Genomic DNA, 27,727 nt, shown 5'->3' on the forward strand with positions numbered 1-27,727 from the left:
ATTCCCCGACAGTGTGGTGTGACAATTCTAGTGCCGTAGCTATTGCAGCTAATCCGATTCTTCACTCCAAATTCAAACATGTTGAACTTGATTTGTTTTTTGTTCAAGAAAAGGTGGCTAGTGGTGACTTGGTTGTTGGTGAAGTTCCAGCCTGTGACCAGGTGGCGGATATTCTCACTAAACCATTGTCCGTGTCTATGCTTACTCGGTTTCGTCATCTTCTTCGGGTCTTATCACTCGAGGAAGCTAGGTGAATGTTATAGTATAAGTGATAAGTTAGGTGGTTAGGCAGTTAACAAGTTGGTATTTTTGTTAAAGGGTTGTTAGCAGCAATTAGGCTTATTCCTACTGTATATAAATCGTGGCTTATTCCTACTGTATGTAAATCGTGTATGTATACTGCATAAAAAGTTAAGTAATACAGAATAATACCTTTAGTTACTTCCTCTTCATTTCTTCTTTAGAGTTTTCCGATTTACCAAGATTCTATCACTAAGTAGTTCCATATTTTAGTTCTAAAAGGTTGTGTGAACATCAATCAGGTTTTTAAGTTTCAATTATTTCGTGCCAAATCATGGAAAATAGTTGAGATAGACATGTTTCCCATAATATGTTTCTGGGTATGTGAACAGATCCACAAAAACAAAAGATCAGAGTGTAACAAGGCAAGTTGCCCTTAGCATACACTGTTTAAAGCTTGACCATTAGCACTAGCAAAGGACGCTTATTCTTCTCAATTTAACTCTTTTGTACCACACAAATGCTCGCATCAAATGCTGCTAATCTTTGTTGAGGAAAGTGATGATGAGCTCATTCACCTGCTCTGGTAGTTGTTCTTGAACAAAGTGATTCCCTTCTGGCATGAAAGTGATGTCCAGATTAGGCATAAACTGCTTCACTATCCCTTTCTTCATGTACTCCTCCATTCCTGGGAATTTCATAAAATAGTCCTTCTCCCCCATTATCAGCAATGATGGAGCTGTCACTTTTGGATTGGTTATACCATAATCCAATTGAGAGCACCTGTAGGGGACCTGCAATGCGGTTCGGAAACCAGAATTTTGATATAAAGTTGCATAGACCTCAAGATCCTCCTCTGTGAACCATGGTGGCAGTGGAGTAGATGGATCAACCAAGTCCATTATCTCCTCGTTTTCACCAGCTACTTGTAGCTCACTTCTGCAGAAGAGAATGTAAATGTTTCTTACAACGGTCTTAACATCAAATCGGCCGAAATCCGCTTCAGCTCTTCCTGGTTCTGCCCATCTTAATATGTAGAAGCCTTTGGGGAGGAGATCAAATTGGATACCAACAGGACCAGGTATAAGGAAAGGAATGCCTAGTGTTATGACACCTAACACCCTTTCAGGGTGGATAACAGCTACCATAAATGCAGGCACTGCTCCAAAATCCTTCCCAACAAGAAAAACCTATATGTTTTTTTTCCATATGGTTAAAAGTTAATTTGCATAATTAATGTCTAAATGCAACATGATTTTAAAACTACAGATTTATTAAATTCAGTTCCGGCCAAACAAATGAGACAAAAATCTTGAATTTGGTATCAAGAATGAAGAAAAGGCAGATATTCTGCAAGGCAAGAATACAAACAAACAAGAAAAATGAAGTAATGGTTACCTTATTGATTCCCAACAAATCAAGAAGGGCAACAACATCGTCGACAAGGTCCTTGAAACTAGCTTTTTCGGGCTCCGGTGGGTGGTCGGAGAGTCCGTAGCCCCTGAAATCAAAAGCAATTGCTCGGAAACCAGCATTAGCCACAGCAATCATCTGGTGCCTCCATGAATACCAAATCTCCGGGAAGCCATGCAGGAAAAGCACCACCTTAGGACCTGCACAACACCATTAATTATCCCATTAATTCCAATGGAACCAACATCAACCAATCTTATATTATATAGTATACTTCAAACCTGTTCCACTTTGGGCTACGTGAAGCTTTAATCCTCGCGCTTGGACATGGCTGTGCTGAATCTTTTCCATTGTTTAATAACGGAAACTGACCAAGAAACAAAACAGAGTGATGCTGGGGAGGAAATTGGGATGAGATTATCGGAGTTCACGAAGATGATGATGATGTACCTTAGAACCACTCACTATTAAAATCAATAAATATCGTTTTAAAGGTACAACTACTAGCCTTAGACGTATTTAATAGTCTTGCACCATTAATTAATAATGATTCCATCTATATTTGACCATTTGGATTTTGTTGGTGTCTCACCATCTTTATGTTTCTTTAATTTATTCATACAATTTTCTTTGTTTTTTACAAACTCCTTCCCGAGCAACGGATAAGTTATAAAATGATGATTTAAGCTTTAATCCAATTAAGCTGGTGTGATCAAATTATAAAGTAAAATTTGAAGGTTAAATAAGTGTTTATATTTTTTTAAAATTTTAAAATTTAATCCATAAACTTTTATTTTCATGAATTTAATTAATCTACTTTTTAAATTTAAAAATTCAGATCTAATTATTAACACAGTTAAATTTATATTAAATTCACTAGTGTGACATTTTGAAATTATAAAGAGTAGTTATTTGGTGACCATGTAACAAAAAATGACATTATAGTGGACTTGAATTTGATAGGAAATTTTAATAGTGTTATTAATTTTTTAAAATTCAATTAAAATAAATTAATCATAATAAAATTGAGGCACCAAATTATATTAAAAATTAAAATATATAAATTGAATCTGAAATTTAAGTATAATACACAGACCAAAATTAATATTTGACCATTGTTATATAATCTAGAAAAGGAAGTGAAAGGTTGTGACAAGTAATAAAAGAATGCCATCAAGTAATAAATTTTCTTTGGCTCGTATCTATATGCACTATCAATCAATATTGAATAATAAATTCAATAGTTGCTATATATAAATCTATAAAAATTATATTGTATAGTGTCGATTATTTAAAAGAAATTATATAATATATTTTGAGAATGATTGTGTTAAGGTTTAGATTGTCTTCAGTCGTATTATAATTCTAATCCCTTTATTATGTTTAAATTTGAGCTATTCATTTATTTAGTATAATTTGTGTTAAAATACCAATTCGGATTTTTTTTTAAATAGCAATTCAAACTAATTATGATAATTATCTTTGTACCTTACTCTTTATCATAATTTAATCTCTCTACTTTAGAATCTCATTAGTTAGTCTAAATAGTTAATTTTGTTCACTATTTTAATTAAAATATTGATGTAATTTTTTTAAAAACATTATTTCAGCATAGTATGAGGGTCGACTTCAAAAATTGACCATTATCTTATAACGTAAAAACAATAGAAAGCATCTTCCATTTTGCAGTTTGCCTTTCAGATTTTCATACCAAACGACAAGGATGGGGTAACTCTGTTGCAGCTTGTTAATTTTTCCTCACTCAACCATGTGACTGAAAAGTATGTTTCATTCATTGGCCTTTCATTCATTGGCCTACCTCTCAGCACTGAAGTTCACAGAGAAGAAAAAGATGGTTCAATTTCTAACATGAGTTTAAGTCTGGTACAAACATGATGAGACACAAGTCACAAACATGTTCTATTCCATCCATTTAAGATTTGTCCCAAGAAATCAAACATTGATACAAGTATATGTCTAGCTCGAATACTACTATATTCACTTGGATCTTGAAACAAATAAAATCGTATACCGATATGGAGAACAAAAATAACTTCAGACATGATTTCTGACTGTAATGATGCACCTCAATGGCACTATGCTTCCTCCTTAGAGCTTCCAGTTGCATATTTTTAGGGTGCTAGTAAACATTCTCCGACACTTGCAGGTTGATGCACAATGCTAGCTTTGAATGGTGGAACTTTTCGTATAGTTATGGGTTTGCCACTTCAATCATTAAACCGTAAGTAGCAAGTTTCGACCTGGAAAGTGAGCCGTCAATCCCCAATTACTCACGCTTTCTGTACTAGATGCTCGGAGTCTCCCATCTCCACTTCACTTCCTTGCCATTCATTATGATTGTCGAAAAGCAACTCAATCTGTTCCAATGATTTTCCCTTCGTCTCCGGAACACATTTGTAAGCAAAGAGAACAGAAAGAGCTGACAACAGTGCAAAGAGGAGAAAGGTTCCGCCCACTGTAATTGTACGAGATAGAGAGAGGAATGACATGGCAACTAGGCCACTACATACCCTGTTACCTACAGCCCCGAGAGCAGATGCTTGAGCTCGCAACCTCAATGGAAAGATTTCTGATGTCAAAATCCAGCAAATAGGACCCATTCCCACCGAAAAGAAAGCTACATTACCACAAACGCACAAGACCGCAAGTGCAATTCCAAGCTGCCCGTGACCCAGAAAACCAAGGGTAAGGCTTAAGGTTAACAAACAGACCGTCATCCCAATTGTGCTCACGTAGAGTAAGGGCTTCCTCCCAACTCTATCCACAAGAAATGTAGCAATCAATATAAAAGCGGTCTTTGTAACACCCACGGCAACTGTTGCAGCAAGAAGCTTAGAGTTATTCTCAATCCCAGCTTCCTTGAAGATTTCAGGACTATAATACACAGTTGCATCTATTCCGGTGATTTGTTGGAAACACTGGATTCCGAATCCCGTGATCAGCATCCGACGAAGTGGAGGAGAAGGACTTAGAAGTTCACGCCATACAGCTTTCTCTTCATTCTTCTCTCCATTAGACATTCCAGCCGCTGCTACTATTTCCGAGAGCCTCTCATCCACATCTTTCTCATTTTCATTTGTCTTTAATAGCACAGATCTCGCATCTTCAACTCGGTTCTGCATTACCAACCACCTTGGCGATTCAGGGATGATAAAAAGTGCAAATCCTATGAAGACTGAAGGCAAGATTCCAACAGCGAGCATCACCCTCCAGTTTATATGAACTGAAAGTCCGGAAAATGCATAATTTGAGACATAACCAAGCAAAATTCCTAGATTTATGAAAATCTCAGGGAAGGAAGTAAGAGAGCCTCTATCGACAGTTGGCGATATCTCAGCAATATAGACCGGAGCAATCATGACTCCAAAGCCTATACCAACCCCAGCCAAAACTCGTCCTATCATTAGTATCTGGAATGAAGGTGCAAATGTCATAATAGCTGCACCAATCTGAAATATAACAGCTGCAAAGGCAATTGTCCATTTTCTACCAATGATATCAGATGTCCTTCCACCAGCTAAGCTACCCAAAAGGGAAATGATGCTCAAAATCCCAACGAGAACTTCTTCTTGTACCTCACTTATCTTCAGATCTTCCTGAATAAATATAATCGCTCCACTCATGACACCTACATCTGTACATAAAAGAGAAATCCTTAGCTGCGAAGTGTACAAAAACAGGTTATGAGTGGTACACATACTGAGGATCAGTGACAAAGTTTAAGATCAAAGCAATGCAACCAACCAGACTTCTTGGCAATGTTCCTAAATCACAGATTACAGTATTCAGATAATTTGGTGGATTGAGTGTGAAGCTCTCATGTAAGAACTTGTGCACTGAATTTGAAAATCAATTCACTAATCTTAAGTTGTAAATGCTGCACTGACTAAATATCAAAGACTGAATTTCCTGATTAAATTAAGTTTCCGTTATCCATGTAACAGCCTTTCGGTCCCTGTGGATTAAGTCTAAGGTTACTACAAAATGAATAAGCAAGCAAAACATCAAAACATGTTTATCCTGAATGTTCAACTCCATGATCTCCATTAACAATTTTCAAGCCCCAAAATGGATCCTCAATGAAGATACGGGCAATAATAAGATACACAAGGTACAAAAACTAAGATGTGCTTATGATGATAGAACAAAAGAAATAGATTCTGAGCCTAAATGGAGAATTTTTCAAGGGATGCTAAATCCTGGTTTGACCATAATCTTTATTCAAGTTGGATCTTTTCATCTAACCATTATAATTTAGGAAAACGGAAAACATTGATGATTTTGTGTGCGTATAGTATCTGGTGCCATATGAAACAAATTTCAATGAACTTTAAAATGACAAGAACATAGCATTTCAAGGATTTGGAGCTAACAATTATTTTCCTACCAAATTCAAGCAGGTCAACAAAGAAAAATAAGAAAACCATGGAAATTCCAATAATCCCAGAAAGAAAGAAAAAAAGAACAGGCTTGAATTTTGAAGCAACCAAAGCAAATAGAAAAAACTTACCATAGCCAAGAAGAACATTGTTGAGAGATGCAAAAATAGCACAAGCAAGAACATATTTCCTGATACTTTTCTTCCTCTCTAGTTCATTATAATGATTTGAAGCCTCATCATCAAAATCATCAGATAGCTCAGAATCCATTCTCTTGTACTTGCTCTTGTTCCCCAAAGACAAAGCCATTTCACCTTTACCATTTTCTTGGACACCAACCAACCCCATAACTCTCCTTTCCTTCAATTCCTCTCCCTAACCAGAACAAAAATAGCAAAACAGACCCGGATGTTCCTTTTTGGTCACAACAAGGATTAAACCATGAATTGGGTTTTTTAGATCTAAAACCAGAATGGAAGAAAATGAAAGTCTAAGAACAGGTGGGTCCTTTTCCTGTTCTTTTATCACCCAAGCAAAGGTAGCCACTTTAGTAGTCTCCAACAAAGCTTACTTACATATGCAAATGAAAATAAAAGATAAAAGTAGTCAACATCAACAAGGTCTAAATTCTAAAACAATGGCTTGGTGATGTTTAAAAGGAAACAATACAGCCCTAAAGTGTGTAACATATGCAAAGTTCCCCTCACAATTCTGCCATAAATTTATGATAGAATTTTCTCATCCATTATTTCCTTTATTAACACGTTTCACACTTCACAAATCTTACCAAAGCAACAGGTGAATTATTAAGACATCCTGAGGTAACTTTCAGGCATAAATGAGTTGGAAGTATCTGAATTTGATTTTGTAAATATGGAAGACATGATTATTTGACATTATTTTCACCATCAAAGGCTCGAATTTGGGATTTTACTCAGAATTACAGGCCAACAGTCCACATATACGTTTCAATCCTATTAAGGCATGGTGATTAATTCTCAAAACCCCCTCTTTTGGGATATTTCTTTAAATTCAACGCTTTGAATTTGGAACAAGTTGAGACTTCAATTTACGCGCAAAGTTGAAATTCGCCTTAACTTATGGTGGAATGGGTCTCCTTCCTAGAATTTATAATTTTCAATATAAATATCATACCACTAACTAAAAATATCTATATTATTAAAAATAATATTTAATACCTAAATTTAGACATTTTTTCTTAATTTGCTGTCCAAACTTTTTCTTGGCCCAATTTGACATCTGATACTTAAACTTTTTTTTTATCTATTTTGGTATCAAAGCTTCTTTTAGATTTAGTACTTGTTAAATATTATACAAATTACCCCAAAACACTAATGATGTTAAAAAAATTCGTGTTATGCTACAAAAATAGTACTTGTTAAATATTATACAAATTACCCCAAAACACTAATGATGTTAAAAAAATTCGTGTTATGCTACAAAAATATATTAAGTATTAGAGGGAATTTGTGTTAAAAAAATTATGTATTGAGCTATGCTTAATGGATTAATATTGAATAAGAAAAAAAAATTTAAAAACCTAATATAAAAATTTTATTATTTTAAATTAATAAATAAAACTAAAAGTAATTAAACATTAAAATACAAAAAAGAAATATCATGTCATCTACCACATGTCAATTATATATTTTTTTTTGCTATCTCATAAAAATAACATTGTTAATATATTGGAGTAATTTGTATAACGTTTAACAAGTTCAGGTACCAAATCAAAAAAAAAAAGGGAGATTACGTACTAAATTAGGAAAAAAATCAACTTTAAATACCAAATTAGACAAAAAAATCTAAATATCAAATTAAAAAAAATATTAAATTTAGATATCAAATGTTACATTAAACTAACAACTAATAAACATAATTATAGGCTACTTTTTATCTTTTCATACATTTATATAAATTTATTTAAAAAACAAATTTAAGCTTAAAAGAAAAATGTACAAATGCTAGGATTTAAACCTAAAAGATTAAGCATCTTAAAACTTTTTTTTTATTATTACAAAGAAATAACAGACCGAGCAACCATCTCACATCAAGCACTTTGAAATTTCAACTAATACCTCATTGATATAAACGATAATTTTATTTTATTTTATTTTTACATAAAATTTGTCAAACTTGAGTTGGTTTCTCCCACCAGAAATTTTTTTAGAAGTGTTGGGATTAAATTATAAAATTTTTAAAAAATTTAAATGTAATTTTATTATATATTAATTTATAATTAAATTATTTTGAAGAGATTAAGTAATTTTTTTCATATTTAGGAGGTTTAAAGTGCAATTTTACCGTAAATTAATTTGATAATTTCATTATTTTTAGAGGGATTAAACTAAAATATTTCATTTTTAGGGGCCAAGGTTCATGCTAGTGTCACGAACCGCACTAAATGTATCCCATGAAGGTCTATCGTTTAGATGAGAATCATTTGACCCATAAGAATTGACCTGATTCAAAGAGCTGTTGGAGAAACCTATCAGATTTAAGCCTAGGTGGCACACTAATGAATATATGGTACCTTGGTAATTAAGGGAACTAATTTTAGAATATAGTGGGGAATCATATATTGTAATATTAGATAGGATTTAATTATGTAAATTGATTATGTAATCTTGTAAATCTATTGATTTAAGGGATAGGCTAATCTCGTCCATCAATATAACTTGATCTAGACCATCGGTTTTGGGGAACTCAACTATAAATAGAGGGCCTCCCTTCACTTGTAACTCACTTCATTTTTTCATTGTTTCTTGTATTCTTTGAGAGAAAAATAATACAATTGAGAGCATTTACTCAAACACCTTTGTGCATAATTTTCTTTGGCTTTCTGTTCCTTTTATGCCTTCTTTTGATAGTGTAGCTCTCGCTATATAAATTGGTGCATCGGAGAAATTCTTTGCGGATCCTCAATTGTTTGATGGTTAGGATGACTTAGGCGTGTTTGCATAGAAAAGATCGCCTAAAGTTGCACGGAACGCAAGACTAAAGTTCTAACAAAAAATAAAGAATTAGGTTGAGAAAATGGGTATAGTTTAAGGGTAATTTTTGAATTAAGTCTTACAATAACTCTCAAATCTTTTAGCAATAAGCCTAACTATTTAATATATATCCATTTGAATAATTATGACATTTTGTTAATAATTAAGCAACATAATTTTTAGTAACAAGAGATATAACTTATCATCATAAATAGTAATAACTTTTGGTTAATATAACCAAATGACATAACTTTTGAGTCACTTGTAACATTTTCAATTGTAACTATTGAAAGGTAAAAGTACCAAGGAGACCCTTGTACTAAAAGTCAGATTGCATTTTGCCCCTCTACTCAAAAAATGGACAAATTAGTCCATGTAGAGTAGATTAAAGAGTAAATTAATCATTCTATTAAAACTTTCATCAATTTTTACTATTAAAAACTGGTTATTCTATGTCAGCATAACGTACACATGACATGTCACATGTCATTATATAATTATTCTGCCAATCATGTTAGTTTCTAACAATACAAATAGATGAAATTTGTAATAAAAAGAATCAAATTGATCTTTGATCTAGCGTATCGAGACTAATTTACCAATATTTTGAGTAAAAGAGACAAAATACAATTTGAATTTTAATACACCTTTACCGCTGAAGTATTAAAATTATAAATATTTTAAAAATATTCCACAAGGGGAATATCCACAAGAGGAAGTACCAAACGAGACCTAAACTGTGAAGTAGAATACACAATACCCTCAACATTGGCTTGCTGCCATATGTACCGAGTCAAGACGTGGCTACAAGAAGGAAGCCAATATCACAATGGCAAAAGCATTTCAAAGGGTATCCAGACAGTGGTATACTGTGAGCAGCCTCTACTGAAATTTACTCTGTTTTTGTTGTCTGATGTAGAATTCTTTTACCAAGGGTAGTGCTTTACTCATCTCTTAACTTGAATGAAAATCTCGATCCCTTCATTATGAAGAGCTGAATTAACCCTAATGCATGTTTGCTTTGAGTTCTAGATATGTACAATGAAAATTATGCACTATCATGTACAATACACTGGTTTATTGCCTCATAGATTACTCATGCTTTGGTTGAAACTGCAGTAATAATTGACAAAAGCTTCAATTCCCATATGTTTTAGCTGATAGAAATGACAAATAATAGGATAACTTTCTGTGTTTTGTAATTAAGAACAAAACCTGTAGCATTTACAAAATTGGAAACATAGGTAAATTATATTTATAGTTTGTCTATATATTCTCATTTCGGTGCCTATTTAAGCCAAACCAACCAACTTCTCGCTAACCTCCCACAACTTCCGTGCCTTCTCCGCGTCGCTTGCCTCTTTTGAAAGCTGGTTTTCAAATGATTCTGAGTTCTTGTTCCAACTCCAGTAAACACCTGATTTTGTAAGACTTGGATCACTCACAACCTGCAACAGAAAATGCTTGTTTGGTTCATATGCAACTATGTAAGTAAGTATTTTATAACTGTACATGTAAACATAGAATGACATGTTTTAATTGACCTGTGCAAGTCTGCCCCCAGCTTCTTCTTCCGAAACATAGCCTTTCGTAATGTACTTTTGAAACGGTGGGAAGAGAAGACGGAACAATGGAATGTGTTCCCTAAACAGACCTGTTGTTGCAATGCAACCGGGGTAAAGGGAGGCAAAGGTGATTCCGGTTTCCTCGTGGTACCGCCTGTGGAATTCTTGCATGGTGAGCATATTACAAACTTTGCTGTCTTTATATGCCTTGGCACCATCAAAATCTCCTCCATCTATCATGGCTGAACTCTGTATTCCATTCAAGCCTCCTGCAAGACCTCTAAGGTCCCCGAGGTTAGCTTTCGGTGGCACATTCCCGGCCAATGTGTTTGTGTTTCCTGGAATCGCATTGAGAGCAAGATTACGATTTATCGATTTCCAAAATACATCAATAGTGAAATGTATTTAGAACTTCAATAGTGAGATATAGACTGGTACCTGTAATTGAACCAACAATAATGAGACGCTTATAAGGATAATCTGACTGCTTGAGGTCATCTAGGAGTAGCCTTGCTAGGAGGAAATGACCGAGATGGTTTGTTCCGACGCTGAGTTCGAACCCTTCGGCGGTATAAGTCGGTTCCTTAGCAGTTGGCAAGTACACAGCAGCATTGCAAACCAAAGCATCAAGCGGCCTGCCCGAGCGACGGAAGGTATTCGCAAATTGCCGCACACTTTCAAGCGACGCAAGGTCCAAATGCATCACGGAATAATTCTCCTTCGTAATGCCAACCGATTTAGCAGCTTTCTCAGCCTTGAGAAAATTTCTACACGCCATGATTACATGCCATTCCCCTGTCTCGGCAAGAGCCTTGGCCGTCGCTAAGCCTAAACCGGACGACGCACCGGTTATTATCACATTACCCTTTCTCAAGGTCTTCTTCCCTTGTGGAGCAGCCCGATCGACTGCCGGAGTTGTAGCAGCTGTTTGTGCTCGAACAATTCCGGCAGCTACTCCCTTTTTCCTGAGTTCCTATAATTGAAGTCCATTCAGTGTACCAAATTGTAGCTATAAACTATGACAATCATCTGCTAATAATTTCATCTATCACTATCAACACTCTAACATGAAACCCATAAAAAATTAAGGAACAGAAGGATAATTGGGTGTTCACCTGAGTTAAATGAAGAGGAAAGCTGAAATGGGTTGAAAATGGAACACCAAACAGAGTTGTCTCTTTAAGACAAGCATTAGATTTGGCCTGTAGGATGCAATAAAAAAAAGCTAATTGAGCTTATGTTTGGGTATATTTTGTAGAAAGTGAAAGTAGATAGCAACTGACCTCTTTGTGAATGGAGATGGTGGGTGGGAGCGATGAAGCTGCTTGGAGAGCCATGAACCCGCTACTGCTAAGCTAATCTGATGGGTATACTGATGTTGTTTGTTGGATTGGAGAGAGGCAGATAAGATTGGTTTTTTTAAGGCATCTTGACAGACAGAATGCGCCATGTCAGCTTCCATTATCCAATCAGATTTCGAGTTTTGGATTTGTTTCTGATTCCTCTTCCAAGTTCACACTCTGGGCTTTTTGGCCCGGAGTTCACAGGCAACAACAACCAGTCCAATGGGTTGAAGGAGATATGCATTTTTATTTGGGTTTAATTTTTAATGAGTTGATGCTTGAGTTAATCGGGTACTAACTCAATTGTGAAATAATAAAATGATTATTGATTTTATAAATTAAATTATATTTTATGAATATTTTTTTATTTTCATATTTTTATAAAGGCTTAATATATGGATTGCCCTTAAACTTGTTTACTTTTCTCAAAATTAAGTCTTAGACATTTTTTTGGATCAAATTTATTTTTAAGATTGACATTCGTTACATAAATTAGTCTATACAATTAACATCCTTTGTTTTTTATAATTGGATGATGTGCTCAAATTAGAATGTGACAAGTTGACAAACAAGGGAATGCCATGTTTCTTATTTAAAAAGTTAAAAATTCAAAATATATTAAAATTCAAAATAATGAACAATTTTTAGAAAATATATAAGCAATATATATAATAAAATTTTTAAAACTGAATATATATATATATATGTATATGCATATATAATTAAAAATTAAAAATAGATAAAATTAAAAAAATAGAAATTTCAAAAAATATTTTGAAAATTTTAAAAAGAAAGAAAAATAAATATAGTTAAAATTTTAGAAAATTACAAAAATTCAAAAAAATATTTTAGAAATTAAAAAGCAAAAAGGTCAATTTTTTTTGTAATTTTGAAATTAACATCTTTTTTGAATTTTTTATGTTTTCACTTTTTAGTGATTTTCTAAAAGTTTAAATATATTTTTGTTGTTTATTATTAAAAATTTTAATTTTTTTGAATTTTTTAAAAATATTTTTCAATTTTATATATTTTAAATTTTTAAATTTAATTTTTTTAGAATAATTAAAGATGAGGATGTTTTGTCACATCATCCAATTGTTGAAAAAAAAAACAAAGGATGTTAACCGCATGTCAATTTTAAAAATTAATTTGATTCCAAAAAAATTACTAAATTTAAGGGTTAATCTATGTATTAATTTTTATTTTATAAATCAATAAAAACTTAGGGATTTGAACTAAAAATCATATAAATTTAGATTTCAACTTTATCATCTCATCTAATGCTCTATTTAGATTTTAATCATTTTTAATAAATATATTTATTATATAATTTTTTGTTCACTCAAATCGTTAGCAAGTGTGATATTATAATAACAACAACAACAGAATATATTTATTACTTAATATTTTTGTTAATATGAAATCTAGAATAATATTTGTAAGTGATTGAATTTGAACTCAAAACATTATAAAATTTAATATCATAACTTTACCTTATATTTAATTGCTATATCAATTTTTCTTTTAAAAAAAACTGTTAAAAAAAATTCATCCAATCTCATGAGTGTATTATAATATAATAAACACTAAATTAGCAAAAAAAATTAATAGTTTATTAATTTATATATAACAACAAGCAATCTACAATTCAAATTTATGTATTTATCACTAATTGAATTAATTTCTCAAATATGATAATATAAGATCATCAAACTTTGTCAAGTTAGAGTATATACTTTTTTTTTTAATTCTTATAAAATGAAGGAGAGAGATGAATTTTTTAATCAGCGGCACAGCTACGAGATTGGTAGGGGCCTCGGTCTCCTAAAATGGAAAATTTTTCATTTAAGTTCTTTAAAAGTTTTAAAATTTTAAAATTTTAAATTAGTAAAGGTAAATTTACACTTTGACCTCTAAAATGATAAAAATTTGATTTAATCATTTAAAAATTATAAAATAGTAAAATTATATTTTTACTAATATAAAAATTACAATTTAACTTTGATTTTCTTACAAAAATTTTTTAACTTCGCCCTTGTTTATAATAAGACAAAATGTGAGTTAATTTACAAATAAAGCAAGAAGCTTAAGATATTTTCAAAATCATATAATAATCACATGATTCCAATATATTTAAAATATGCTACAAGCTTAAGATATTTTTTAAAAAATCTTTTAATCATATGATTTTATATAATAATAATAATAATAACTCTGGTTCATCATTATCCAGCCGTCAAAACATATAAAGTAATAAACGGTGAAGTCATGGGCCGGTGGATGGTCCCATCTCTTACCACCGTTTTCAGTCAATCAAAGCCTATCTTCAAATCCAATTCTTTGATTCCATGATTAATTAACGCTGAATTTTATTAAGTATTGCTTTGCTTTGCTTTAACTTTGATTCCCCTTCCTGTTATCTAAAGTTTAACCACAAGATTAAGATTTAATACTAACTTATTAAAAGTCAAACTATGTGCTGTCGGTTTAGTAGTACTTAATTATTCCCATTTATTTTAATTATTTTATTAAAAATGTGAAAAATATTTAATATATTATCAGTGAAGTTTTTAGACTTCACAGATAGGATTAGTGATTAGCAAGTATCTCATAAAAATATAATAAATAATATTTTAAAAAAAAGAAACGAGTCAAATTTTTAAAACTATTCATAAAAAAATATACTATCAGAGTATTAAATACTAACCGTTCGTTTTAAATACTAAATATATTTGTTAAACTGAAATATTGTTTTTAAATGTTTATTATCTTTTAATTTATAAGTTGAAGATTATAAATAGTAATAAACATCTATGAATAATTATATGAATATTAATATTATCAACAAATCACTTGATTATTTGTGGCATTAGTAAAAATTAATGTGATTCTATCAATTGAAATATGATACAGTGGCCAAAGGCGAATCCACGGAACTGGCAAGAGCCTTGAGCTTCCTAAAATGATTTTTTCTTTTTAGCTTTTTAAAATTTTAAATTAATAAAAATAAGATTATATTTTTACCCTCCTGAAAATAATAAAATTTTAATTAATTATTTAAAATTATATTTTTAGTATTGTAAAAATTCTAATTTAATTTCGGCCTCCCTTAAACAAAATTTCTTACTTTTAAAATTTTAACTTTTAATACTATTGAATAAGAAAAATTAAAAATTAGTTCGAATAGAGATGTTTAGATGATAAATTAAATTGTAATAAATTATTTAAAAAATCCAACCAATCAAACTTTTATAACCCTAGTTGAATTAAAATTATGGCCTGCAATTCCTTAAAAAAAAAAAGTAGGTTTCTTGTTATTCAAAAGGCACTTGAATTTATAAATGGTTAGAATATTTGAAAGTAGGCCAAAAGCAATCAAAATCTGCCTTGCTATTGGCCATTGGCATTTACTTGCAAGATTGGCATTTCACAACTCAGTTAAATGTTCTGTATCAAAATACTAAAATTTTGTTCAACAACTATGAAATTTAAGTAACTTCAAAATGTACATATGATGGTAGATTTGACTCCAGGCTCCTAGCAGAAAAATAAAGCTGGAGATGGATATGACCAATTGAGAAAGGAGATCACCAAACTGTCTCCCTGCACCAATTGGATTTTATAACTACACATGCAATAGAAACAGCTTAAGAAAAACTTGCTTACTGCTAAATACTAATAGCACTAAAAGAAGAGTTTCATTGGACAAGAAATGGAAGAACTGTCTTGTTGTTTTTGGTGATCAAACTCTTTAGTCTTGCTGGTTTTGATTGGTGAAACTAAGGTTTGATGGTAAAAGAAGGTTGTTTGCAGCATCTATGTCGTCCCATACAGGATTTACAGGCCCCCATTCTTCTGGGAATGCATTGAACCAAGCCTCTGCCAATGCCATATCTTCCCACATGGATGCCTGAGAACCAGAATCACCTTCCTCTTCTGTCATCTGCACCATATCAATAGTTGTAGGCTCACTGCCAGGATTATCTCCTTGAGACATCGATTCCATATTTGCAGACTGCAATTTTGGACTTTCATGTTCTTGTTTTGGGAGGTTCTGGTTTTGGTTTGGTTGTGGTGAACTTGGAGAGGTATCTTTATCTTTATTGAAGAAAAGCTCAGGGAAATTGAGCCTTGCATTCTTTCCTCTCAACTTGAATGCTTTCCTATCATAGGCTAAAGCAGCATCTTCAGCTGTATCGAAGGTGCCAAGCCAAAGGCGAGTCCTTTCTCGAGGAAGACGAATTTCAGCTACCCATTTGCCCCACTGCCTCTGCCTTACGCCTCTATAAAGCTTGCTAGTATGTATAGGCTGCACTGGTTGCCCCAATCTGCCCATCATCCCCCCTCTTGGGCTCAAATTCAACGCACCACTACAGTATTGAAGAAGCTGCTGCTGCTGCTGCTGCTGCGGCTGAGGACTAAAGGAAATCATGTGTTGTTGATTTTGTGGCTGCCATGGGCGGGAGATTGGATAAAAAGAACCATCAAAAGCAAAAGGAAAAACTAGTCTAGAAGATGGCAAAGAAGGATAAGAAACAGAGGAATGAACAAGGTGGTGGTGTTGATGGTGAGGGCTACGGATCTTCTTAAGAGGTCTTTGTGAAATGGAAGCTTCATCAAAAACTGGCTTCCATTGCTGCCTCTCCAGTTCCACTTCCACCCCAAAATCAACACCCTTGCCTTTGGCAATCTCTTTCACCTTCTCTATCTCATCAGCCATTGATACTGACAAAACACTGGCTCGCTCTCTCTATATATAAAGAAAATTTTGGGGGGTAAACTTCCAGATGGGACAATGAAGAAAAAGGTGGTGGAGAAAGATTCAAATTTTGGTCAGAAGATTAAAAAAAGAAAAAGGGGAGACCATGTTTAAGAATCTTGAACCAGAATTAAATATCGAATCCTATGAATCGAATGCCCAGAATCAGATACGATTTTCAGGATCATAGACCCCATCCTAAAATTCTCCAAACTCTGTCCCATGGTGATTAAAAACAAAGAGAGCGAGCTTTACTTCCGTGCTTACCTTCTATTTATGGTAACCATAATAATGTGTTGATTTCGTTTTTTGCAGCAATAATTTTGAGAAAGTTTTGGAGTGGAAGAGAAGAGATGAGTTGAAAACCGGGAGAACTATAAAAAGGCAAGGGTGAGGAGGAGACCCTTCTTAGAGAAAGGAATACAGATTTTTTTGGTTAAAATATGACGTTAGTCCCTGTAATTTTATAGAATTTGAGATTTAGTCTCTTTACTTTAAAAGTTAAAAATTTAATCCTTCTATTTTTTCAACTTAAAAATCTTAGTCAATCATTTATCGTTTTCGGTAGTTCCCATCAAAATTTGTCACTTTTACTATGTTTATTTTATATCAATGATATATCATATCATATGATAACACCCTAATTAATATATCACATTGATAAATTTTGACAAAAAATATTGACAATATTAATAATTAGATTGAGATTTTTAAACTACGTAAGTAAGATTTTTTTTTAAGTATAAAGATTAAATTTTAAAATTTAACAAAGTACGTTATGCCTTCAACCATATAAAATAACGGATGACAGCTATTAACTCCTTTAAGAATCATCTCGACAGAAATAGTCGAGTTCGACTCAATCACTAAAGACCGAATTCTGACAGTCCAAACAATATTACAACCATGGAAGATCCCCAAAGCCCAATTAATGCAATATTACAATAACTTAAACCTTAAATAAATGGATAAATATAGTTCAGTGTATTCAAACTCACATTCTTTTATATTGACAATAATATTGATGTCAACTAAATTAAGACTTAATAAACACGTAAATTAATAGTTATATACAAAAGATGATGTAATAAATATAAAAGAATTATTGCTTGTGGAGCAGGTTAAGTAACCTTATAAATATTTTTTAGTCCACTTTAAAATTAAGATAATTGTAAGTTGTATACAAATATCATTTCGTTTATTGTTTAATGATTAAAGTATCTTATCTTATTATCTACAATTTATGCATATGATTATAATGTTAATTAAAAGAGATTATTTTTTTGTAAATGATGACTTCTTTTTCAATATATTTGTAAATGTTGTCTACAAATATACTACTTTTATATAGATATTTATTTTTAAATTTTTTATAGTATTGTTTCCAAATCTAAGTTACTGGCAAACCCATCATTCGATGAGAAGAGATTATATAAAATTGTGATTCCACGTTATCCCTATTCTTTTTTGATTTTTTCTCCTGATATTCAACATTTTCCTCCTGAAAAAATTCAAATCCAACTAAAAGTATTAAATATTTAGAGAAAAAATATGATTTGTCATTCTCCTATTGCAAAGAGATAGAGTTGACGTGGAATCATAGTTTCATACAATCCTTTCTCTCATTCGAGATTAAATTATGGGATATTTCCTTTCAAAGCCTAGTTATTAAAAACAATAGGCTTAGTTTATTTCATTGAAGGTGTGTTTCAGAAAATTATTTTTAGAAATCTTTTTTTTTAAAAGTTAATATTTTCTGATGTTTAGATGAATCTGTTTAAAATATTTTTTTTATTTAGTAGATTTCTTGAAGATATTTCATACAAGTTGTTTTCAATGAAACATACATACATTTGAGATTCATTTATCTTTTCATTGTTTAATTGAGTTTATTTTATATCTATAAATTTATATTTTACATTGTTTTTGCATATATTACAATGATTCATTTATAAATGAATACATAAATTAAATATATAATATTACACGATTATTAAGCTAAAATATTAAGAGTCATAAATTAAAAACAACCAAAGTGAATAGATGATTCCTTATTGTGTAAAAAAAAAGATTGAATAATAATAAAAAATTAGCTTCCACACCATAATTATTACTACATAACATTAAATTAATAATATTATCCAAATGCATAATTAGTAGTACACCATATGATGACTACAATATTTGTTTGAATAATAATAAATTAGCTTCAAAAAAATAGTAGAATATGTTATGAAATATTTATGTGGATGTCATTATCAACCCCATAAGTTATAAAACTCTTCCTATACCCCATAAGTTATGAGACTTTTCCTATACCCCATTAATATGGAAGATAAAATGTCATGACCCTTTACATGCCCTATAATAATTAGAGAGTTACTTTTAACCCCTATATATATGGGGCTCATGTACTCATGAAAAATAATATATAAAAAAGAAGATACACTCTCTCTTCTACATTCTCTCTACACTCTTTCTTCTATCACATTTTAGTTTATTCTTTCTTTATTATTTCACAACAAGTTATCAGTACGAGTCTCTAATACAAGAAATCAAGGCCAACAAATTTTTCCTTAAAGATTGCCGAAAGACGCTTAGGCGAAGTAAGGGTAACAAGTTGATCTATTTCATTTGCATATGTGTTATTTCATTTGCATATTAACATGCTTTATTTTACATTATTGATTTGTATATTTTGTCTTATAGTTTTATAATGTCAAATCTTACAAAACTTGAATTTGTGGCTCTGGACATCACTGGAAATAACTATTTATCATGGGTACTAGATGCTGAAATTCACTTAGATGTAAAGGGTCTTGGTGAGACTATTAAGGAGGGAAATGAAGAAAGTACACAAGATAAGGCCAAGGCCATGATTTTCCTTCGCCATCACCTCCATGAAGGTCTAAAGATTGAATATTTGACTGTTAAGGACCCTCAAATTCTTTGGGCCAATCTAAAGGAAAGATATGACCACCAGAAAACTGTGATTTTGCTTAAAGCTCATTATGAGTGGCTGAATTTAAGATTGCAAGACTTTAAGTCTGTTAGTGATTATAACTCGGCCATGTTCAGAATCACTTCACAATTGAATTTATGTGGAGAGAAGATTACTGAAGCAGAAATGTTAGAAAAAAACATACTCAACTTTCCATACAAATAATGTTGTCCTGCAGACACAATATCGTGAAAAATGCTTCCAGAAATATTCTGAATTAATTTCTTGTCTCCTAGTGGCGGAGCAAAACAACGAGCTGCTAATGAAAAACCATGAATTAGGCCCAACTGGCTCTGTTCCATTTCTTGAAGTGAATGTGAGTTTACACAATGGGCAAGAATTAAAAGAAACACACCATGCAAATAGTAGTGTGCGTGGCCGTGGTCATGGCCGAGGGCGTGGCCGCGGACATAGATATGGATATGGTTGAGGTGGTCGTTTTAAAAATTCACATTCCTACCAGAAGTGGGATCAGAAAAATGGTAACAGGGAAGAGAAAGAAAAAGGTGAAAATGTGACTAATATATGCTATCGTTGTGGAGGAAAAGGACATTGGTCTCGTGTGTGTCGTACACAAAAGCATCTAGTTGATCTTTATCAGCAGTCCATAAAACAGAAGGGAAAAAAAGTAGAAACCAATCTTGTGTATAAAGATGGCGAATGTGATTTTGATGATGGCAATGCAACCCACTTAGAAGTGGCTGATTTTCTTTCTACCCCTGAAGGAAATTATTAAGGCCAAAAATTTCGATAAATAATAAAATAAACCTCTACTATTCTATGTTTCATTTAGCAACTTTAATAATGATATTATGACCTTTACTAGTACTATGTTTTATGTGATAATTTTATTTTATAGACCTTTTAGTAATTTGAACTTTGAATACCTGTTTTCACCATTATGTGTGACATTTTGTGGTTATTTTGTTTCTTTGAAGAACATTATCTTGCAAAGGCAATCAGCTATGAATGGTGAAAATATATGTCTAGCAGACAGTGTAACTACTCACACCATATTGAAAGACAAGAGATATTTTTCTCATTTAATAATGAAAGAAGAAAGTGTGAGCACTATATCTGGTAGTAAAACTATTATAGAAGGCTCCGGAAGAGCAATTATTTTATTACCAAGGGGAACAAAAATTGAAATTATTAATGCATTATACTCCCCTAAGTCTCAAAGAAATTTATTGAGTTTTAAAGATATTCGCCAAAATGGATATCATATTGAGACTTTAAACGAAGGAAATTGTGAATTCCTTCAAATCACGAGTATTGCTCAAGGTAATAAACAAATTGTTGAAAAATTGCCTGCATTCTTTACTGGTTTGTACTACATAAAGATCAGTTCTATAGAAACACATGCTATAGTAAACTAGAAGTTTACTAATGACTTTGTTCTTTGGCATGACCGGTTAGGCCATCCCGGTTCAATAATGATGCAAAAAATAATTGAAAATTCATGTGGACATTCATTGAAGAGCCAGCAGATTCTTCAAAACATTACATGTGCTGCATGTTCACTGGGGAAATTAATAATCCGACCATCACCAGCTAAGATAAATAACGAACCACTTACTTTTCTTGAGCGAATTCAAGGGGATATATGTGGGCCTATACATCCCCCATGTGGACCATTTAGGTACTTTATGGTTTTAATCGATGCATCGAGTAGATGGTCCCATGTATCTTTGTTATCAACTCGCAACCTGGCGTTTGCGAGATTGCTTGCTCAATTGATTTGATTACGAGCCCATTTCCCAGATTTTCTTATTAAGACCATCCGTCTTGATAATGCTGGTGAATTTACTTCTCAGTCTTTTAATAACTATTGCATGTCCATTGGAATAAGTGTTGAACATCATGTAGCTTATGTTCACACACAAAATGGTCTAGCAGAATCTTTAATAAAACGACTTCAATTGATAGCAAGACCATTACTTATGAAGTCAAAACTTCCAATCACTGCTTGGGGGCATGCAATTTTACATGCAGCTACATTAATTCACATCAGGCCAACAAGTTATCATAAAGTCTTCCCCTTACAAATAGTTCATGGTCAAGAACCAAATATTTCCCATCTAAGAACATTTGGATGTGTCGTATATGTTCCAATTGCTCCACCACATAGAACTAAGATGGGACCTCAAAGAAGGTTGGCTATATATGTTGGATTTGAATCCCTATCCATAATTAAATATCTAGAACCATCTACAGGGAATCTATTTACGGCTCGTTTTGCAGATTGTCATTTTGACGAGTCAATTTTTCCAACATTAGGGAGAGAAATCAAACTGCTGGATAAGAAAATTAGTTGGAAAGAGTTATCATTAGCTCATCTTGATCCTCGAACTAAGCAATGTGATTTAGAAGTTCAAAAGATTATTCATTTACAAAGTTTAGCTAATGAATTGCCAAACACATTTTCTGACCCAAAGAAAGTGACTAAGTCACATATACCAGCTGTGAATGCTCCAATAAAACTTGATATCCCAGAAGGACAAAATCTAATTGCTACTGAGTCTAATGCATGTCTGAAGCGTGGTAGACCAATTGGTTCCAAAGATAAGAATCCTCGAAAAAAGAAAGGAGCAAAGATTAATGATGGTGAAATTAAAGAAAAATGATTATACCGGGATCTCCTGAAGAGACTATAGACATGACTGGAAGAATAGTTTCAGAAGAAAATCAGGTACGTGACAATGAAGATATGTCTATTGATTATGTCATGTCCGGTATAAAATGGAACCGAAATCAAATCGACGTCAATGATATTTTTGCATGCAATGTAGCACTAGATGTTATAAATAATAAAGAGGATTATGAACCAAAATTGATTGAGGAATGTAAACAAAGAGATGATTAGCCAAAATGGAAAGAAGCAATTGAAAATGAATTGAAATCCCCAGCGAAAAGAGAAGTGCTTGGACTTGTAGTCCGTATACTTACAGGTGTAAAACCAGTGGGATACAAATGGGTTTTTGTACGTAAAAGAAATGAAAAGAGTGAAATTTTAAGGTATAAAGCACGTTTAGTTGCACAAGGATTCTCATAAAGACCTGGAATTGATTATGAGGAAACATATTCTCCTGTGGTGGATGCAAATATATTTAGATTTTTGATAAGTCTGACTATAAGAGAAGGGTTTGATTTATGCCTAATGGATGTAGTAACAGCTTATTTGTATGGCCCACTGGATACTAACATTTATATGAAACTCTCTGAAGGATTTAAACTGCCTGAAGCAGTGAGTTCAGGTTCTAGAGAACATTATTCGATCAAATTGCACAAATCCCTTTATGGATTGAAACAATCCGGACGCATGTGGTATAATCGCCTAAGTGAGTATTTGTTGAAAGAAAGATACAAGAATGATCCAATTTGCCCATGCATTTTCATTAAGAAGTTTGAATCTGGATATGTAATTATTGCAGTATATGTTGATGGTTTGAATATCATTGGAACTTTTGAAGAGATCCAAAAGACGGTTGAGTGCTTGAAGAAAGAATTTGAAATGAAAGACCTTGGAAGAACGAAATTTTGTTTGGGTTTACAAATTGAGCACCTAAAAGAAAGAATCCTTGTGCATCAATCAACGTATATTGAAAAGGTACTAAAGAGATTTTATATGGATAAGGCGCATCCAATAACTACCCCGATGGTTGTAAGATCACTTGATTCAAGTACAGACCCTTTCCTTCCTCGGGAAGATAGTAAAGATTTTCTTGGTCCTGAAGTGTCATACCTCAGTGCAATTGGGGCATTAATGTATCTTGCTAGCCATACCCGACCTGATATATCTTTTTCTGTAAATTTGCTAGCAAGATTTAGCTCATGCCCAACTCAGAGACATTGGACTGGACTAAAACAGATATTTCGTTATCTCCAAGGCACAAAGAATATAGGTCTATTTTTCCCTAATAAATCCAAGACAGAGTTGATTGGTTTTGCAGATGCAGGATTTATGTTAGACCCTCATAATGGAAAATCACAAACTGGATATGTTTTTACATATGGAGGTACTGCAATCTCTTGGCACTCAATGAAGCAAACAATTGCAGCAACCTCGTCTAATCATGCAGAAATCTTAGCAATCCATGAAGCAAGTCGTGAACGTGTATGGCTAAGATCTATGATCCAGCATATAAGGAATAATTGTGGTTTATCATCTGGAAAGGAAGCTACAACTGTCTTGTTTGAAGACAACATAGCATGCATTGATCAGCTCGATAGTGGATACATCAAAGGTGACAGAACAAAACACATTGCACCAAAATTCTTCTTCACTCATGACCTCCAGAAGATTAAGGAGATAAAAGTTAAGCAGATCAGTTCAAGTGAGAATTTAGCAGATTTATTCACTAAGGCGCTTCCTACATCAGTGTTTCAGAAGCTTGTTTACTACATTGGAATGCATCACCTTCGAGATCTCAAGTGATGTAGCCATTAGGGGGAGTTAATACGCGCTGTACTCTTTTTCCCTTAACCTTGGTTTTATCCCATTGGGTTTTCCAGGTAAGGTTTTTAATGAGGCAGCATATCAAGCGTAAAATTATGTACTCTTTTTCCTTCACTAAGTCTTTGTCCTACTGGGTTTTTCTTAATAAGGTTTTAACGAGGCATAATTAGATAATGAACATCCAATGGGGAGTGTTATGAAATATTTATGTGGATGTCATTATCAACCCCATAAGTTATAGAACTCTTCCTATACCCCATAAGTTATGAGACTTTTCCTATACCCCATTAATATAGGAGATAAAAGGTCATGACCCTTTACATGCCCTATAATAATTAGAGAGTTACTTTTAACCCCTATATATATGGGGCTCATGTACTCATGAAAAATAATATATAAAAAAAAAAGATACACTCTCTCTTCTACATTCTCTCTACACTCTTTCTTCTATCACATTTTAGTTTATTCTTTTTTTATTATTTCACAACAGAATAAAGATTAAATAAAAGCTAATTTATTATTATTCAATTAGTATAATAAAAAGGCTCGGATCTATGGTAAAATTGTAAAACATGAATACAATTAGGGAGACTCTATTCTTAGGGCTCCAAGCTTTTAACTTCAAAATTCAAGTAAGTCATTGGTTATTTTCTTATAATTTTTATAAATTTGAGGTCATGGGAGCTTGGCTTAACTTGCCCATGTACCAATTTGTAAAACTGTTAAGGTTTTATAGAAAGTTGTCATTGTTGATTTCTTGAAGTTTTAGGTGTGATAGATTTTAAGCTTAGATGTGAGAATTGACTAAATTGTAAAAACTTAATTGATAGTTTCGTACATTAGAGACCAAACTAAATAAAATGTAAAATTGACTATAAAAAAATGTATAATGATGAAATCAGAATTCAATTTGAAGCTTTAAATCAAAAGTTATGTTAGTCCCAATTTTAGGGACTAAATTGAATACATTGTAAAGTTTTATAAATTGATAATTAAATGTAAATTGGTTGGTTATTGATAGTGTTATATATTTTATATTAATTTGTAGCTAATGTTGGCTAGAAAATGATCGAAGACATTTTGGTAAATAGAGCCCTATTAATTTGGAAAATATCTTATCAAAAAAAATTTAGTAAGACACTTTATAGGAACAAGGGGGTAATTTTACATTGACTATCCCATTTTATATGAAACAAACATAAAAAAAATTATTTTCCGTGAAAGCTTTCACGAGAAACAAATGGAGCCTAAATACCAAAATTCTCATAATGAGAAGCAAATTGTTTTCTAACGTTATAGAACCAAATTGTTTGTTAAATAATTTTTAATAATAAAAATATAAAAATAATTTATAATAATTTATTAATATTGTGATATATGAAATTTAAAATAAATTATATTTATAATTTATAATTTATATAAAAAATTTATAAATTTATAATTTGGCACTCAACCCAATTTTTTTGAAAGCCAAAAAGTTAAAGAATATGTTTGGTTTTAGCAACAAAAGCAAGCAAATTTTATTTTTGTTTTTTTTAAATGGAAAATATTAAAAAACGTGTTTGATTGAAAATTTAAAAGATAATTTTTAAAAATGAAATTATGTAAAAAATAGAAATCAATACAAAGTTATTTTTATTATTTTCACTAAAAACATTTTGTAAAACGAAAAACTTTGAAAATAAGAGTTTTTAATTTTAAATGAATTGACACTTGTTCAAATCCGAATAATTACAAAAAAAATGTTCTTTATTCAACTATTTTTTAAATATCAAATATATTATTATGATCGAATTCATATAAATGTAAGTTTATTATAAGAAAATAGGTATTATATATGTTTTTATTATTAAAAACAAAGTTTTTATTTTTATCTATCAACAATTTTCAAAAAAAAACAATTTAAAGAAAAAGTAAAAATAAAAAAATATTTTGAAAAACTAAACGGAAATTTTTCGAGTTTTTATTTGGTTTGAAAACTATTAAAACATGTTCACCATTGCCCACTTACCATCTTGTCCCTAAATCAAGGAGTTAAAAGCCTTATTTTAGGCTTTTTAAGCCGAAGCTCAAGCCCATAATTATGGTTCCTCTTTTTTCTTTGGGTCATAGTCTAGCCCACAACAACTTTTTGTACATGGTGAAATGCTGTGAATAAATTTTGGATTTTATAAGAATAATTTATTTTAAAATATATTTTTTAGGATAAAAAATATTTTATTAAATTAGTTCACTTATAATAAAACAAAAATAATTATGAAATATATTTTTTTATTAAATTAATTCTCAAATTTAATAAAAATTATAGCTATTTTATATAAATAAAAACATATTGATTATATTTTATTAAATAAAAATGATATTGGTTAAGATATTATTTTAATAAAATATTTAAATTTCACAAAATATTAATCCATTTTATTAAATAAAAATATTTTTTAATAAGTTAAATTAAAAAAAAATTAAAATTTTTAATTAAATCTATTATTAATTTAAAACATCATAAGCTTATAAATTAAACACTCAACTTAATAACTCATGATTAATTAATTAATTCTTCACTACATTAACGTTATATTGCCACCGAGAGAAAAGAATCTATGAACAAGTTCCCACTAAAAACTTCTTTATAGAATTTTAAAATTCTTATTTTGGTGTTTAAATAATTTCATTTAATTTATTAATAAAATATAAATTTTATAAGGTGACATTAGCTATCTCACTGTAACATCCGAATGTTGTTTTAAGTGTATAACTGTTACCTTCTTATGATAAGAAAAAAATCTTAATGGACAAGCAAGATTTTTATAGAGAAAGTTGACTGTATTAGACATTTTTTTTTATATTGAGTATAAGTGTTCATAGACCGAATCGAGTCTAGGCATGATATTAACATATTTATTTTAGTATAAGTTAGTAATAACTTAGGCTCCGTTTGTTTCACTAAAAATGACTTCCGGAAAATGATTTACTTTTCTGGAAAAGTTAATATTTTTTTGTTGTTTGGATGAATATGTGTAAAATATTTTCTATTGCTTTGTAGATTTCTTAAAAATATTTTATAAAAGTTGTTTTCAATGAAACATACATGCATTTGAGATTTTCTTATTTTTTCATTGTTTAATTGAATTTATTTTTATCTATAATTTTATATTTTACATGGTTTTTGCATATTTTAAAAATCTTATGTTAAATTCAGATTTATTACAACGTCATTTTTTAACTACATGACTACTAAGTGAGTATTTTTTATTTAAAAATGTGACATTAACAAAATTGACAAAAAAAAAATAATGATGTCAACAATTGGACTTGATTTTCAAAATTTAAAAAGTAAAGGGACTAAATTCTTGAAAATAAAAGTATAAACACTAAATTACAAATCTGTGAAATGTATATAAACTTATGACATATTTTAACCTTTATACTACAAAACATTTATTTTTAATATATTTATAATTGTAATAAATATTTATTATTAAAATATTAATATTAAATATTTTTAAATAATATGTGAATAATATTGTTTAAAA

General features: G+C 31.2%; 5 protein-coding genes across 5 annotated transcripts; 1 reads left to right on the top strand and 4 right to left on the bottom strand.

The window, feature by feature from the left end:
• Positions 1-599: 599 nt before the first annotated feature.
• On the bottom strand, positions 600-2,280 carry LOC121228218 (bifunctional epoxide hydrolase 2). The gene is made up of 3 exons (XM_041111530.1): positions 1,935-2,280; positions 1,639-1,853; positions 600-1,430 (listed from the first exon to the last, which is right to left on the bottom strand). Exons 1-3 carry the CDS (start codon positions 2,002-2,004, stop codon positions 780-782), a joined length of 936 nt encoding a protein of 311 aa, XP_040967464.1. The 5' UTR covers positions 2,005-2,280; the 3' UTR covers positions 600-779.
• Positions 2,281-3,487: 1,207 nt separating this feature from the next.
• Positions 3,488-7,007, bottom strand: LOC121228219 (probable polyol transporter 4). Its single transcript, XM_041111531.1, has 2 exons — positions 6,185-7,007; positions 3,488-5,308 (listed from the first exon to the last, which is right to left on the bottom strand). Exons 1-2 carry the CDS (start codon positions 6,399-6,401, stop codon positions 3,945-3,947), a joined length of 1,581 nt encoding a protein of 526 aa, XP_040967465.1. The 5' UTR covers positions 6,402-7,007; the 3' UTR covers positions 3,488-3,944.
• A 3,234-nt stretch (positions 7,008-10,241) lies between these two features.
• Positions 10,242-12,078, bottom strand: LOC121228220 (protochlorophyllide reductase). Its single transcript, XM_041111532.1, has 5 exons — positions 11,916-12,078; positions 11,748-11,834; positions 11,071-11,605; positions 10,612-10,970; positions 10,242-10,515 (listed from the first exon to the last, which is right to left on the bottom strand). The coding sequence occupies exons 1-5, from the start codon at positions 11,967-11,969 to the stop codon at positions 10,360-10,362; spliced, it is 1,191 nt and encodes a 396-aa protein (XP_040967466.1). The 5' UTR covers positions 11,970-12,078; the 3' UTR covers positions 10,242-10,359.
• A 3,648-nt stretch (positions 12,079-15,726) lies between these two features.
• Positions 15,727-16,695, bottom strand: LOC121228106 (ethylene-responsive transcription factor ERF054). Its single transcript, XM_041111247.1, has one exon. It carries the CDS (start codon positions 16,693-16,695, stop codon positions 15,727-15,729), a length of 969 nt encoding a protein of 322 aa, XP_040967181.1.
• Positions 16,696-19,450: 2,755 nt separating this feature from the next.
• LOC107943165 (uncharacterized) lies at positions 19,451-20,165 on the top strand. Its single transcript, XM_041111248.1, has 2 exons — positions 19,451-19,783; positions 19,914-20,165. Exons 1-2 carry the CDS (start codon positions 19,451-19,453, stop codon positions 20,163-20,165), a joined length of 585 nt encoding a protein of 194 aa, XP_040967182.1.
• Positions 20,166-27,727: the final 7,562 nt, after the last annotated feature.

The sequence above is a fragment of the Gossypium hirsutum genome, chromosome A04 (assembly GCF_007990345.1).
Source record: "Gossypium hirsutum isolate 1008001.06 chromosome A04, Gossypium_hirsutum_v2.1, whole genome shotgun sequence".
Classification (NCBI taxonomy): domain Eukaryota; kingdom Viridiplantae; phylum Streptophyta; class Magnoliopsida; order Malvales; family Malvaceae; genus Gossypium; species Gossypium hirsutum.